The following is a 14,296-nucleotide window of genomic DNA, read 5'->3' as shown; positions in this document are numbered from 1 at the left end:
AACCAAGGATCTCAGTCCATTTAATAGTAACATACCATCCTCACGGTCAGCAGGCCATGGGCTCCTTCTTCCAAATCGCCTGTTCCCAGCTGAAGACGAGTCTAGCAGCTTCCGTCTGCTTCTCTCTCTGTTCACCCAGTTGGTTAAGAGGAAATCCACCCAATTGCTGGAAGAGTTGACGGTGTGGTGGGAATATTATTGACTTCCAGGATAGCCTTGCAGACAATCTGCAAACCTTGTGCTGCTGAATATGTTTCAGGGGGAGCACTGATGTGCCCCACTAGCTGGGGTCTTGCACAGGAAATCCGCTCATCTTGCTCATTTGCCACCTGTGACTTTTGGCTTGCCTCGGTGAATCCTCCAGGTCTCGCCTCTCTGAGTTCCTGCACTTTGTGGGTTGTAGAGGTGCAGATCGGGGCTTGTGCGCAATTGAGGAGAAGTATGCGACCCTTTCTTCCTGAATCCATAGAGATGATTCACCCCAGTAGGGCCAACGTGCTGTTGTCTTTGCGTGAATGTTGATCGGTATGAAGCAAAGTCACCAGTGCATCTTTTACGGAGTGAGCGGTGATGCACCCGTGGCCCTGTGAGTCCTGTCGCGCTCTGAGGCAGTGTATGAACCCTGGCACTGATGCACTAGGGAGGGAATGTTGGTATTCAGTGTGTGAGGAGCCTTCTGTCTTGGCTCTCACTGAATTGTAATACCAGAACCACTGGGTTTTTTTTACTCTGCTCCATTGGCAGGTATGTAGCACAGTACAAATGAGGGAATTCAAATTCCTGTCCCAACATCTCAGCTCAGTCACTAGTTACTTCAGAGCGTTTGAGCTCTGGTCCTGCCCACGGGTGTCCCATGAAGAAAGGGTCAGTTGCCATTTCTGAGTCTCACTGGTTTTTTCCTTCATGCATAGAGAGGAGGAGATGGTGTGGGTCGCACAGTGTGTCGCTTTGTGTTAGTAGCTCCAACAGCAAGGTTCCTCGCCAACCCTCTCTGATGAGTCCAATGTGCCACACACCCATCAGGGAACCGTCCCCACTCCCCCCAGAGAGAGAGCTGCATTTTCACACTCACACCTGTGAGCAAGTGGGATTTGTGTACATCGCAGTTGGGTATAGGGAAAGGAGGGGGGAATGTCATTGATCTGAGCTGCCATAAAGCACACCTCCCTCTTTGTACGTGTGAATGCATAGCACACCCCTTCAAACAAATTAGAAATGTGAGACCGCCTCCCTTTGTTCAAAGCATAAACTATCTTCCCCGGATAAGGGATATCCCATTCAGGAGAGGGTAATTGCCCCCCCCCACCCCCCAATAGCTAGATGAAGGAATAATTGGATGCGTGAGGTGTGAGTTTCTCCACCGAGGTGGCAAGGGGAACATTAAAGGCCCAGTCTCTCCACTTCATTCACAGCTGCTCGTATGGTAATTGCTGTGTTATGGTTTCTAATTATCAGCACAGTGGGGTGGCTCTTCTCCCTCTCCCCAGCGGGGTCATCTGTGCTGCTGTTGGGCGTCCCGGTGTAACCCCTTCTACTAGGGCGACCATATAGCATATGGGGAAAATCAGGACAGGGGTGGGGGGTAATAGGAGTCTATATAAGAAAAAGCCCCAAATATCCAGACTGTCCTTATAAAATCGGGACGTTTGGTCACCCGACCTTCTACCCAGGCCAGGTCTCTCACCGAGGTAGCCTGTGTGGAGTTCCCTTCTGAGCCCCTCAGCCGCTGCTCCGTGGATACCACTGTCAAGCAGCTCACATCTGGTGGAGCTGGCGTCTATCCCCTCCAACCCTCTCCGTCCCCTACGCCCAAGGGACTCAAACGTGCTCAGCTCCCATGGTGTCGCTTGCTTTCCCGGAGCCCCTCCAGGCGTGTTAAATCTGTCCTGCCACCCGGGTTGTGGGTATGCCCACCTCATGCTCTTGCTGATTTCCTGCACTTCGGGTGAGTCTGAACGTCAATGGGTTTTCAGGTCATCTCCCCAAACAAACAATCCCCAGGGTCAGTACAAATGATTATAATAACGTGGTGGTGATAACAGCAGGAGAGCTAGAGGTGGAGTTCAGCATGTTTCCCTCACTGACCTCTTCCCTGGGCTTCTTGTGGGCAAGACACAGGCCTGGGAGGCAGAAGAACAGGGTTCTTTTCCCATCTCTGTCACAGCCTGCGTGTGTGACCTGGGTCAAGTCACTTAAGCTTTTTGACCCACATTTTCACAGGTATGTAAGTGGTGTTCTGCTCATTGTTCTAACACCTGACTTAGGAGTCTCACTCTCATTGAGATTTCTTCCTGTGGGAGGCATATCATATAAGATCAAGGTATAATTCATATTCTTCTGTGTGCATGTCCCATGTCAAAAGCACTTCTTCATGCTCTTCACACTAGGCAGTGCCACCGAAGAACCAACATTCCAGGGTGGATTTGATTTAAATCAAATTGATTTAAATCACTAGTCAGGAAGACTCGATTTAATCATGGTTTTCTACATAAAAGTGCATTCTTGTTGGTTGTTATAACCTTAATACATATTCTTCACAACTCAGAGATAGATGTAGGTTTCATTTTTAGAAGGTTCACACTATACATTTTTTAAGTGATTTATTTTGAAAACTTTTCAGATTAGTTTTACACCTGTATCAGAAAATGAATGATTGTTTGGTTGTTTCATTTACCAAAGGTAAATTGGGAGGTGAACTATCTCCAATTCAACAGGTTAATCATTAATATTTGGAGGATTTTCTTGCCAGGCTGTATTAGGAGGAGAACACACCAGACAGACATTTAAATTTTTATTTAACTAAAACAACAACGTTAAGTATTCTGGATTTTTTTCTTCAATAGCAAACATAATATTTTAACAGAAAACCATATGTCCCTCACTTCTCATATTTATCTCCAGACTTCTTCTCCTTGTCCAGATCTATTCCGCCCCCAACAATCTTCTATTCATTGAACTTTTTGAAACTTTTCATTTTTAAAGAGAGGTAAGGGATTGACTCTGTACACAAACTTGCAGAGGGACAGTAGAGTTGAGGTCTGTTATTTCTCACCTCTCTATATTTATTTATTTTAAAACATGTTTGCTGTTAACAAGCATGTTACCTCTGGAGAGACAAATCCACAGTTTGAAAACTACAAAACTAAGCATCTCTGATGGTATCTTCTAGACTGAGCACTGAGTCCCATTGGGTAGGTAGAAAGATTAACCTAAATAATCTATACAGAAGCCACTGGAACCCCATAAGAGTGGGTTCCTAATCCATGAACTGTTAGAACTCATTTACAAATCTTTTCTTAAACATTACGTGAATATGTTGTCTCATATTATAGAATTAGAATTTATAATCCCTATTCCATGATGAGGTATCTTTGAGCTATAATGTATCTTAATTAAAACTCTTTAGAGAAGTGTTTTCCTCAAAAAGCATTTTATCAAAAAAATCATTGATTTTTATCCACCCTGCAACATTCCCCTGTTGGAAGCATGACCTGATGTTGTTTGGGCACTGGTCTGGGAGCCAGGAGACCTGCGTTCTAATCTGACCACCGACCTGCTGGGGTGGCTTAGGCAAGTCACTTCCCCTCTGTCTGCTTCTTTTCCCCTCCCACCCTTTGTCTTGTCCCTTCAGACTGTAATCTCTTTGGGGCAGGGACTATCTCTTACTAGGTGTGCATAGACCAGCAGGGCCCCAATCATGGTTAGCTCACCCAGGCACCACTCTAATACAAATAATAATAGAGAAGTACATGGAGTTCTTGTAGTCTCAATTTTCCCCAGCCGCCTTGTGGGAGACTGGTTCACCTCCGAAAACAATGCAATGTTTCTGCCGCGTTTAGACTTGAGCACTCCTGCTCTCCAAGGCTGATGCGTCTCTTCTGTTTTATTCTGTTTGTTTGTTTCCTTAGTACCATCTCAAAGGGGGGGGTTGGGGGGGCGGGAAGAGCTACGAGGAGCAGACGTGCAGATTCATTTTGAGGGTTCATAATGCTACATTTACACACCGCACTGCCTGAGGAAATTGGATAGATGAATGCCTGGTCATGCTGCCAGTGCAGCGGGTTAACTCCCTGGATTTAGCTTATATCATTTCACGAGAGCATTTACGGCCTTTACTGTGTTTAGTCCCGGTCGCTCTTTGGCATTGTAGCATCTCCAACCCTTTTGTGTGTGTGTAGATTTTCAAATAAAATAACACATCTATTCAGACCCAGTCCACATTAAATATTTATTGTCTGCAATTGGTGCATATGTGTATGTTGACTGGACATTGAAAAGAAAAGAAAAGAAAAGAAAGGGAGCTAGAGCTCAGCTGCAGAGAAGGTGGCCTCTTGTGGAATTTCTAAAATGGCAGTGTGTGTGTCTCTCTCTCTCCGGGGGGTGGGGGGAAGGTAAAGTATTCAAAATCAGCCTTTGGCTCTCTCACAAGCTACGTTTCCCTCTGCCCCAGCCCATCAAGGGCTCTGAAGTAAGAGAATAGCTTGAAAAGAGAAGCCCATCGGACAGGAGTGGGAGATAACTGGAGTCAGGTGCCTGATTCTTTAATGCTTTACAAGTTAGGATGCTGCTAAGAGGATCCTCGCTTCCGCGGGGAGTGAAGAGTAGAACCTGTGGGAGATGGGGGAGCTGTGCCCGGAAAGACCATGCTAGCACTGTGAGCCTGCCTGGCATGGCTTTCAATCCCCATGGGCTCCTGTCCTTTCCTGGTTCACAGCAGTGCCCTATGTACAGCAGCTGATTTTAAATACCGCCTGAAAGGAATGGGGAGCTCACCATAAATTGAGGCCGAGTGTGCTGCTGCCTAATATTAAACAGTTAATGAGGAGGAGATGTACTTGTGCGTTCAGCACCGTGTACAGTGGTCCAGCGCAAATCCTCCCTTTCCTCCCAGGAGAGAAGAAACACGCCAAATACTGCAAAGACGTCTTCTGCTGTGTTCGGGAGTTAGGGTGACCAGACAGCAAGTGTGAAAAATCGGGACGGGGGGGGGGGGGGTAATAGGTATCTATATAAGAAAAAGCCCCAAATATCGGGACTGTCCCTATAAAATCGGGACATCTGGTCACCCTATCAGGAGTGTCCAATTGGAAGATCCTTAGTAGCCAAGATCTGTCACTGAATGTGGCCTAGAGAAATGGTACAGCATTTGCCTGCAGTGATCATTCTGTAGCTGTAATGCCTGCAAGGCATACATGAAAGGGGACATCCCTTAAAGGCACTGCCTTGGCTCATAAGTGAGGTGGGTTTTTAGCAAAGTATTGTTACCCCGTCTCTTCTTCACAGCACCTTTGGAGAGCTGAAGACCGTCCGCCTGCCAAAGAAAATGGCTGGGACAGGATCTCACCGTGGCTTTGGATTTGTGGATTTCCTCACCAAACAGGATGCCAAGGTGAGCTTAGCGGCACAGTCCTCTCTCCCTATCCCTCCCCCTTCCAGCCCTCCAGTGATGTCTGCTTTCTGGCCTTTCACTTAAAGAACAACGGCCTTGTCTAAAGTAGGATTCAGCCCAGATTTCAGCAATCAGCAGCTTACTTTATTGTGGCTTTCCTTGGCTGCACTTGGATTGTGCAGTGGTGCATCTTCCTGGGTGCTTGGCCAGCAATGGTTGGACTCATTGCTAATTCCCAATGTAGGCGAGGCCTGAACTGTGGAATTACCGTCTGAGGCCTTCACATACAGGGGAATCTGATTGGATGATCACAATGGTCCCTTTAGAGCTTGGAATCTATAAATCTAGGAGTAGAGTTTTTGACTGGCCAGAGAAGCTGTCGTGACAGCGCTGCTGTCGTGTAAAAACCCACTAAATGGTATTGTGTGGCTCGGTGTTGAATAGCATCGCTGGTGGAACGGACACAGGTTTGGAAGTTAGGAAGATTCCTTGGTCCAGTCCTGGTTTTGTCACTGGTTGACTCTCGCTGGACAAGTTATTCCCAACTTTGAGCCACCATTTCCCATTCATAAAATGGAGATAAAGATACTTCCCTAGTCCCACCCTTTGTCTGTCTTGTCTATTTAATTTAAGTGCTTTAGGGCAGGGATTGTCTCCCACGATTTGTATGTACAGTGGCTAGCACAATGGAGCCCCGATCTCAGCAGATACTATTCTTCTACAAATAAGAATAATCCAAGGAGTTCCTGGATCCCGATTGTCTGGCAGATGGCAGCCTGGCTCCAGTCAAAGGAGTCCTGATTGGGGCTGGAGATAACATGTACTGAGCCTGTCCACCTCAGCACCCTCTACTGGCTGTTCTATGTGTTTATAATTTGTCTCGTATGAGTTGCTGTATCCCGTACCCTGAGGCACGGGGGTTGGGACTTGTGGCAGGGAAAAGCAGCAAGACTCAAAATGAAGGTTTTGGCTTTTCATGCTCTGCTGCTCCCCTTCCTGCCACCTATGCCTGTAAGGGGGACAGATGCATCAGAGAGGCTTCCTAGGCTGTCGGCTTGTCTCCACGGCCCAGGAAAGAGTAAATGCCACTCCCAGGCCTGGTTTACACTGGGCGCGGGGGGGGGGGAGGGGAATATCGATCTAAGTTACGCAACTAAGTCAATGTACTTAGATCTACTTACCATGGTGTCTTCACTGCGGTGAGTCGACTGCTGCCGCTCCCCCGTCAACTCCGCCTGCGCCTCTCGCGGTGGTGGAGTACAGGAGAGCGCTCAGGGGTCGAGACACGATAAATCGACCCCCGCAGGATCGATCGCTGCCTGCCGATCCGGCAAGTAGTATAGACATACCCCCAGAGTCTGTTCAGGCCCTTTCTCCGTGGCACCATTTACTGGCTGCACTGACAATCTTTAGCAAGTCCCAACATGAAACCAGTTCAATGTAAATCCAACTCCCTGCCCCTGGCAGTTCATCCCCAGTCTTCCCACAGAGACTTGGGAGTCCCTCTTTTCCAGGGCCTGCCACCAGACCCACTCTGCTTCCTCTCTCAGGCCCAAACACCTGCTCTTAAAGAGGCCCTGCCTCAAAACAGGGCTGGCTGTCCCCAGACCCCCTGCCTCTAAAGGAGCAGACTTCTCTGTTGCATGTTTCACCTGGGCATCATCCCTCAGATCTGTAGTCCCGTGTGTGACTTCGTTCGTCCCTAGACACCGACGTAGCAGTAACTCTCGAGGGCATAGAACCTGTTGTGCTGGGGCATTGTCCTGCCTGGTCTTGCTAAGAATCCGAGCGTACAGTAAGTGTGCCACCCATCGAGAGATTGCTTTGTGCTTTTCTGCCTTTTAAGGAAAGTAGCTTTGTTTTCGGTTTCTTTGAGGGATTTAATTGTCTTAATAAAGTGCACACCCAAGTTCATTCTGTTGGCCGTCTAGAAAAGAACGAACCTCGTATTGATGGGTAGGATTCTGAATATTGTAAACACTTGCATAACTGGCTCCCGGTTCAGTGCTATGTGAACAAGAGAGGGGGGGAGGCAGGCTGAGAGACCTCTGAGCTGAATTGTTGTGGACTGTGAAAGAAGAACCTATTGTAAGGGGTAACTTGGAAACATTTTGTAAACGGAAAATGTTTGTCGTGTGATTAAAAGCGCTTTTAGTTCCTGTGAACTGCCTTGTCCACCTGTTTCGCAAGCCGATTATGATGACTCCGAGTGAGTGAACTGGAATTTTCATAACAGCATAAAGGAACTGGGCACCTAAGACTCTCTCAGAATCCATTGTGTTTCAAATGGGTCTTTTAGAACCAGATTCTGAGCCCCTTGCTCACGTTGAGTAGGACATTATTCCCCAAGTAGCCTGTGACAGCCAACTCTTGTTAATATGGCTTCTGGTCCAATGGGGCCATGATCACCTCAGATGCTCCTGTAGTAAGATTAATAATCCACTACTGAAATGCAGCCACCTCTGGTGTATGACACTACTGCAGAACACAGCAGCTCTAGACACATTAGAACAGGAACTGAAGGGTATCCCCTCTAATAACGGAAAGTGAGGAATGATATAATGATCAGAATTGGAATGTAGCCAGGGCAACCGTTTTTAACATCCTAACTCTTGTAAAAAAGCACCCTGGGATTTTTAACAACCGCGGGCCAGGTCCTTGGTTTACATCTCTTCTGAAAGATGGATGTCAAGTTTAAAGGGAACTGGTTTTGTGACTGCATGGAGGAATTTGTTTTGCACAGATCAGTGTTGCTAAGCACATTGATTCTGATTAAAGCAGCACTAATTTATTTGTACGTTTCCTAGAGTACTCACTGCAGAGAGTTGGGTTGTTTTTCGCTAATACTGCAAGCAGAGTTTCTGCTTTCTTTCCCCCCTGCTGATATAAAAATACATCTGGTCTCCAAATAGAAATTGCCCATTCAGGAAAGACGTTCAACCCTTTAAAACAAACTTGAGCTCAGCTGGCATTGTAGGGAATGTCCTCAACTGGGACTCTTTCTTTTTAGGACGGAAAAGAAATTTGTCAGCAGTCTAATGTTATCAAGCCTTTGTCCCTCTAATGACGCTGGCCCCAAGCCTCTTATGCTTGAGTGTTTAATAGGGCAATGGGGAATGGAGAAGCAAAGCAGCAGGGTCCCCAAAATTAAAACAGCATTTAGAGATGGTGAGCCATAGCACCCAAGGGAGATTAACTGAGCAGTCGTCCAGTCTCTTGATCTATGACTTTCCAAATCCCCAGGCCATCAGACACCGTTACAAGCGGACTATCTCTTCCAGCTGCACAGCCCAATCCTCAAACAGCTTGACTAGCCGCTCCTTGGTTTTGGAATCCATCGCAGAATTGCCCTTCTGGCTTTCAAAACACCTTCCATCAACTTGTCCCACCGCACCTTCTAGGCCACCTCTTCCTCTCTCTACCTTTCCCTGTTCATTTTGGCGTACCCAACACCTGCCTCCTCTCTAACCCTTCCCAGGGCCTGGCTACCAGTGCTCCCGGCAGCACCACAGTTCAATGGCTCATCAGAAAGCACATTTTGAGCATGTGTGTGATGCTTCCTGGCTGTGTTCTGGATTTAGCTGGCTGGTTTTCTTTAGGCTTTTTTGGAAATGTTTTGCATGCTGTTGGTTCACATCTGCATGGGCTCTAGATGCCTTTTAATGAGCACCCTGGAAGTGGATTACAAATAAGCAACATTTAATTTATTACTGAACTTTACAAAGCATTTTGGGGTGCAGTTTGCTTAAATTTGCAAATGAAAACTGCATTAGGCTGATTTAGTCTATTCACAGCACATGGAGCAGCCATGGCTAACTCAGCTGGCTGACTCTCCCAAAGCCATATTGTAATTTTAGGACTCTGTAAGTGGCACTTAGCTAGCAAAGAATTCCTGCCATAACGAGCTGTTACATTAAGCTAAACCAAACAATGTAAAATCAGACCCACAAGGGTTCAGAAGCAAGTTTTAAGCATGAGAATGTCCTTTTCTCCTTGGACACTACGCCTGTAGTTTTCATGCAAGCCCTGAGGCATTTTGAAAGCCGGGGAAAATCGTAAGGGTGGTGGAGAGGGAAGGATGCTGCTTCGGATTTTCATTTACCTGGCTTGGGTTGTACTAGCAGAGGTTGCTGCTGCTAGGTTGTGGTGGAGTTCCTTTTTGATTTGCATTCAACAATCAAGGGCACCAGGAGCTTTTAAAGGTGTATCGATGTAAAGAGATACTAGTAAGTGGATGGTTAGAAGTCTCTTCCAACGAGTTTCAGTCTTGGGTGAACAGCTGGCCACAGCTCTGGTTATCAGCCAGTAGGTCGGATGGGGATAAAGTGTGATCCTAAGGATTGAATTCACCCAACCTCCTCTTAGAAGGTGACCTGAAAAGGAGAGGGGGGGAGAGAGAGAGAGAGTTGGGTTTTGCTCATTTCCTTTATGATGTAGAAAGAACATCAGCATTTTTTTCTCGGTTTATATTAATGGTATCAAGAATGTCAAGTCTCCTCTTGCCTGTTTTCTTTTGGAGAAATTCCAGAGGTGAGGGTTTGGGAGGAACCTTCTCAGCTCTTGAGATGTAAACAGTCTGAATAGAAAAAAAAATCACTGTCCGTCTGTATCACGTGTGGTTTCTCTGGTGGCTTTGCAATATCTTACTTGTTCACTGGTTGTCCATAGATGCTTCCAGTGTAGACATGACCTGAATTTCTAATGTATTTAAAAAAAAAAAAAAGGAAGGGGGAGGATTAAAAACAAAAGAAGAAAAAAATCCTTGTAGGCCTTCTTCATATCGTCTAAAGAAATTAAAAAATGGCACAAACATATCTTCCCTTCCCCTCCACCTTCTTTTGGTCATCTTGAAGGTGGACCCACAGACACTACAGTTCCCAGCATGCAGACTGGATGGAACATCCCAGCATGCTGGAACCTGTGGTTTCACGGGCAGCACCCTGCATTAACAATACAGGTGGCTGCAAACAGCTTCATTCGATATATATGAGATGCCCAGTTGCCTGGCAGGTGGCCAGCTGGACCCCCCAGTAGGGCAACATGTGGCTGCCCTGGCAATACGTGCTCGTTCCTGGCTGTTCTCAATACAGCCTTTCTCTTCTTCGGGTTGTGGGAAGTGAGAAATTAAAAAGTATAAATTAACAAATGAGACCTAGTGATTAGAGCTGCAGTTGTTTGCCAGGGGTGGAATTGCTCTTTGTGCCAATGTAAACAGCCATCACAATTCCCTGCTCCCGAGTCCTCCCCCTACCCCTTGACTATTTGTTTAAGCCAACACATTGCTCTGCTAATTGGGTAACATTCCATGTGAAAATAGGCCTTTAAAACAACAGCAGCGGCAAATAAAAACAGCTGTAGCTGCAAAAGTACTAGGAGGAGAAAATACACCCAACTGAAAATTAATGCAGCCTTCCTTTTCTAGTTTAGGATCATATAGTTTAGAGAGGAGAAGAAGAAGAGAGAGATGAGAGGTCAATAAAATAATGAATGGGGGAGGGCAGGCAAATCAGGAACTCCTGTTCACACTTTTTTTTTTAATGTTAGAATGGGGGAGACATTCACTGAAACAGGCAATATATTGAAATGGCAATTTTTTTAATGCAACAGATAATTAACCCGTGGAATTCATTGCTTCAGGAGCATTGTAGGAGTCGCACAAAAGGATTAGACATTTATATGGATAAGAACGTCCATGGTTATGTCTGGATAAAAATATATGCAGGTTATAAAGTTGCCTGCTTCAAAGTATGAACCAGCCATCAACAGAGTAGGGCCAGTAAGAAAAATAATACTCCCCCCTTCCTCCCCCCTTTGTCAGGTTAGTCCCTAAGGGTATGTCTACACTGCATTGTAAACCCGCATCTGCGGGATCCGGGCTTGTGGACTCTGTATTTCCAAGCCTGCGCTTGAATGTCCACTCTGCATGATAAACCTGGATTAACGCTTGCTGGACCCAGGTCTCACAGCCGTGCTCACACATCCACACTGCACTACGCAGACCTGCCACTTCGGGTCAGTCGCTCGAGCTGCATCCATACTGCAAAATGACAGGACTTGGACGGACTCAGGTTGTGACCCGTCCCTCAGCAGGGTCTTAAGATCTGGTTCCTGAGTGTTTGCTGAGCCAAGTCAGGCTGATTTGTGAGAGGATGGAAGGGGGGTTGGGTTCAAATAGACATAACCTGTCCTTGCCCTTCTTGCAACTTCCTCTAAAGCATCTAAGATGTCACTGTTAGAGACAGGAGTCAGACTATGTTAATTCTGGTATCCTGACCCAGTGCCAGTCTGAGTAACTACATACAATACTGTCTGTCTAAATTGTCCCTGTTTTAATTGCATATGCTGTTCAAATCCTGTGCTGAATAGTTGTGTAGTGTTGCTGTATGCTGTTAAACAGCTCTTGTGTTGCACCCCAGACATGGCTGCATTTCACTTCCTGGTGAGTTGATGTGTTTTTCACTCTACATATGTGTAAGTCACTGTAGGTGTCCCATAGAAGTCAGTTTACAAACCTTATAATCACGTTTTATTTCAGCCTTATCTGACACATTTAAAAGAACATTTTAGTCTTCCTGTCTAGCCCTAGCAGTGTCTGGGCTTGTTCTGAAGCACTTTGCAGTCCCTTGGAATGAATGGTGCTATAGAAGTGCTGGCTCTGTGTGTTTGCATAACGGGGCCCACTCCTGCAATGTCCCGAGCACAGTTCTGAGGATCAAGCCGGTGTTTCCTGAGCATTCCCATTGATCAGCTGAGGATATAGAAAGTCTGTTGTGTTAATGGTACTGCCGGCATTTGTGCCTTCAATGTCAACGTGAAGTCATGGCCTTCCTAAAGCTCTTTAGCAATAGTAAACAATAGGGAAACCTTCAGACCTTTTTATTGTGTGAGAAACAAAACCACAACAATGAAATAGGAGGCAATTCCATTTTGGGGTTCTGGTGCATCTGGATTTGCTCCCGCGACTTATGCGATCACCTGCATTTAGTGGAAGGGAAGACTTCTTACCCCCAGTAGCTGGAGTTCTCAAAATGCATTGCCTCAGCGGACCTACTTAATCATAAAGCTGTGCTCTGGAATCATGCTCGTGTTTCACACTCTCACTTTGACGTACCAGGAGAGTGACATGGTCTGTGGTGTTGTCATAGATTCCATGGCCAGAAGGGACCACTGTGGTCATCTGGTCTGACCTTTCCCGGTGTGAGAGGCATAGGTGACTGCTCCCGTTCTAAGCAGAAGACCACACTCACGGTTGTACTGCTGTTGTGTTGCGTACACCTGGAGGCAGTGTGGAATGGCACGTCCAACCTGGGCCAATGTTTCTCAACCGCACCCCGTTTTATGTCTCCTCCCCCCGCCCCCACCAAATGCATTCGTAAGAGACCATGCTGCAGAAAACTGCTCTTCCCAGGAGACAGCGCAGTCTTCTAGGGTACGTCTACACAGCAATTAAACACCTGTGGCTGGCCCGGTCAGCTGGCTCAGGCTTGTGGGGCTTGGGCTGTAAAATTGCTGTCTGGATGTTCACACTCGTCCTGGCGCCCGAGCTCGGGGACCCTGCAGAGCCGGAGGGTCCCAGAGGCCAGGCTCAAGCCCGAGCCCAAATGTCCACCCTGCAATTTTTAGCCCAAGCCCAGTGAACCTGAGTCAGCTGACCCAGGCCAGCTGTGGCTGTGCCGCAGGATTTGTACCCCTTGAGTAGCTGGATTTCAAGGGGAAGACTCTGTAATGAAGGCGTTTAGGAACGTCAGCACCTTGTCTGGATCATGAGGTGGGAATGGGCATTGGGGGATGGATCACTTGATGATTCCCTGTTCTGTTCACTCCCTCTGAAGCATTTGGCAATGGCCACTGTTGGAAGACAGGATACTGGGCTAGATGGACCTTTGGTCTGACCCAGTATGACCGTTCTTATGTAACCCCCCTTCCTCCACGGTTGGATGCCTTGGGGTACCAGGAGTCCCTGTAGATTTTTTTGAGGTGGAGGGAGGGTAGTGTCTATTACTTAACCCGTACAGATATTAAGTTTGTTTCCTTACGTGCAATTTCTTTTTCCCCACCCCCCTTTAAACCTTCAGAAAGCCTTCAACGCCCTGTGCCACAGCACACACTTGTACGGCAGGAGGCTGGTCTTGGAGTGGGCTGACACGGAGGAAACAGTGGAGGCCCTGAGACGGAAAACAGCTGAACATTTTCACGGTAATGTAGTAGCATCCAGACAAATGGTAAATACATCCGAGACCAGTACGTCCCTATCTGGCATGGGTCAGACCAGTTCTTTCCCAGGAGCTGTCTGTTCTCGTGGGTTGGCAAATGGATGGTGGAACCTGGGAACGTAACTGCAAGGTGTATTGCTTGGTGGGTGTGGAAACCAAGGATGTCTCCTCTGCTTTGAGAGTAAAGCGCACCGAGGAGCAATGGCGGGAAGCCATGCCCTGGTAATGCAGGTTGTGCCAAAGAGAGGTGGCAGGAAACATCCTGACTACGCTTTTGCTCATGCCTGCCTGTATGCATCTATATGTTAACCCTTTATGTACTTGCTGGAGCAGTCAATCCATGAAATGATTTTCTGCAGTCCATATTGGTTCACTAGTCTGACAGCGCTGTGGGTAATTTCAAATATGTAGGCATCTCAAATAGGTAATGGTCAGGAAGCTGTTTTGATACCCATGGCTCTGAGTAATAAGGCAGTGGTACTGTACAGTATGGCCTAGTGGATAGAGCATTGGACTGGAACTTAGGAGACACTGGGTTCTATTCCTGGCCCAGCCAGTGGTCTGCCGAGCCTCAGTTTCCCCCTCTGTAAAATGGGGGTAGTGCTACTGATCACTTTTGAGATCTACTGATGAAAAGTTCTACATGAGAGCACGATATTGTGTGCTTTGACACACTGAAATGCCACATCCCCAC

General features: G+C 46.9%; 1 protein-coding gene across 1 annotated transcript in view; it reads left to right on the top strand.

Moving 5' to 3' along the window:
• Positions 1–14,296, top strand: part of RBM19 (RNA binding motif protein 19) — a 114,523-nt gene that overhangs the window by 64,822 nt on the left and 35,405 nt on the right. The window contains exons 22-23 of the mRNA XM_054006694.1: positions 5,284–5,389; positions 13,465–13,585. Of these exons, the coding sequence (XP_053862669.1) occupies positions 5,284–5,389; positions 13,465–13,585 (227 nt within the window). The remainder of the gene's footprint in view (positions 1–5,283; positions 5,390–13,464; positions 13,586–14,296) is intronic.

Source organism: Malaclemys terrapin, chromosome 16 (genome assembly GCF_027887155.1).
Source record: "Malaclemys terrapin pileata isolate rMalTer1 chromosome 16, rMalTer1.hap1, whole genome shotgun sequence".
Taxonomy (NCBI): domain Eukaryota; kingdom Metazoa; phylum Chordata; order Testudines; family Emydidae; genus Malaclemys; species Malaclemys terrapin.
The sequence above is the reverse complement of the archived record's forward strand: the minus strand, read 5'-3'. Positions and strand labels throughout refer to the sequence as shown.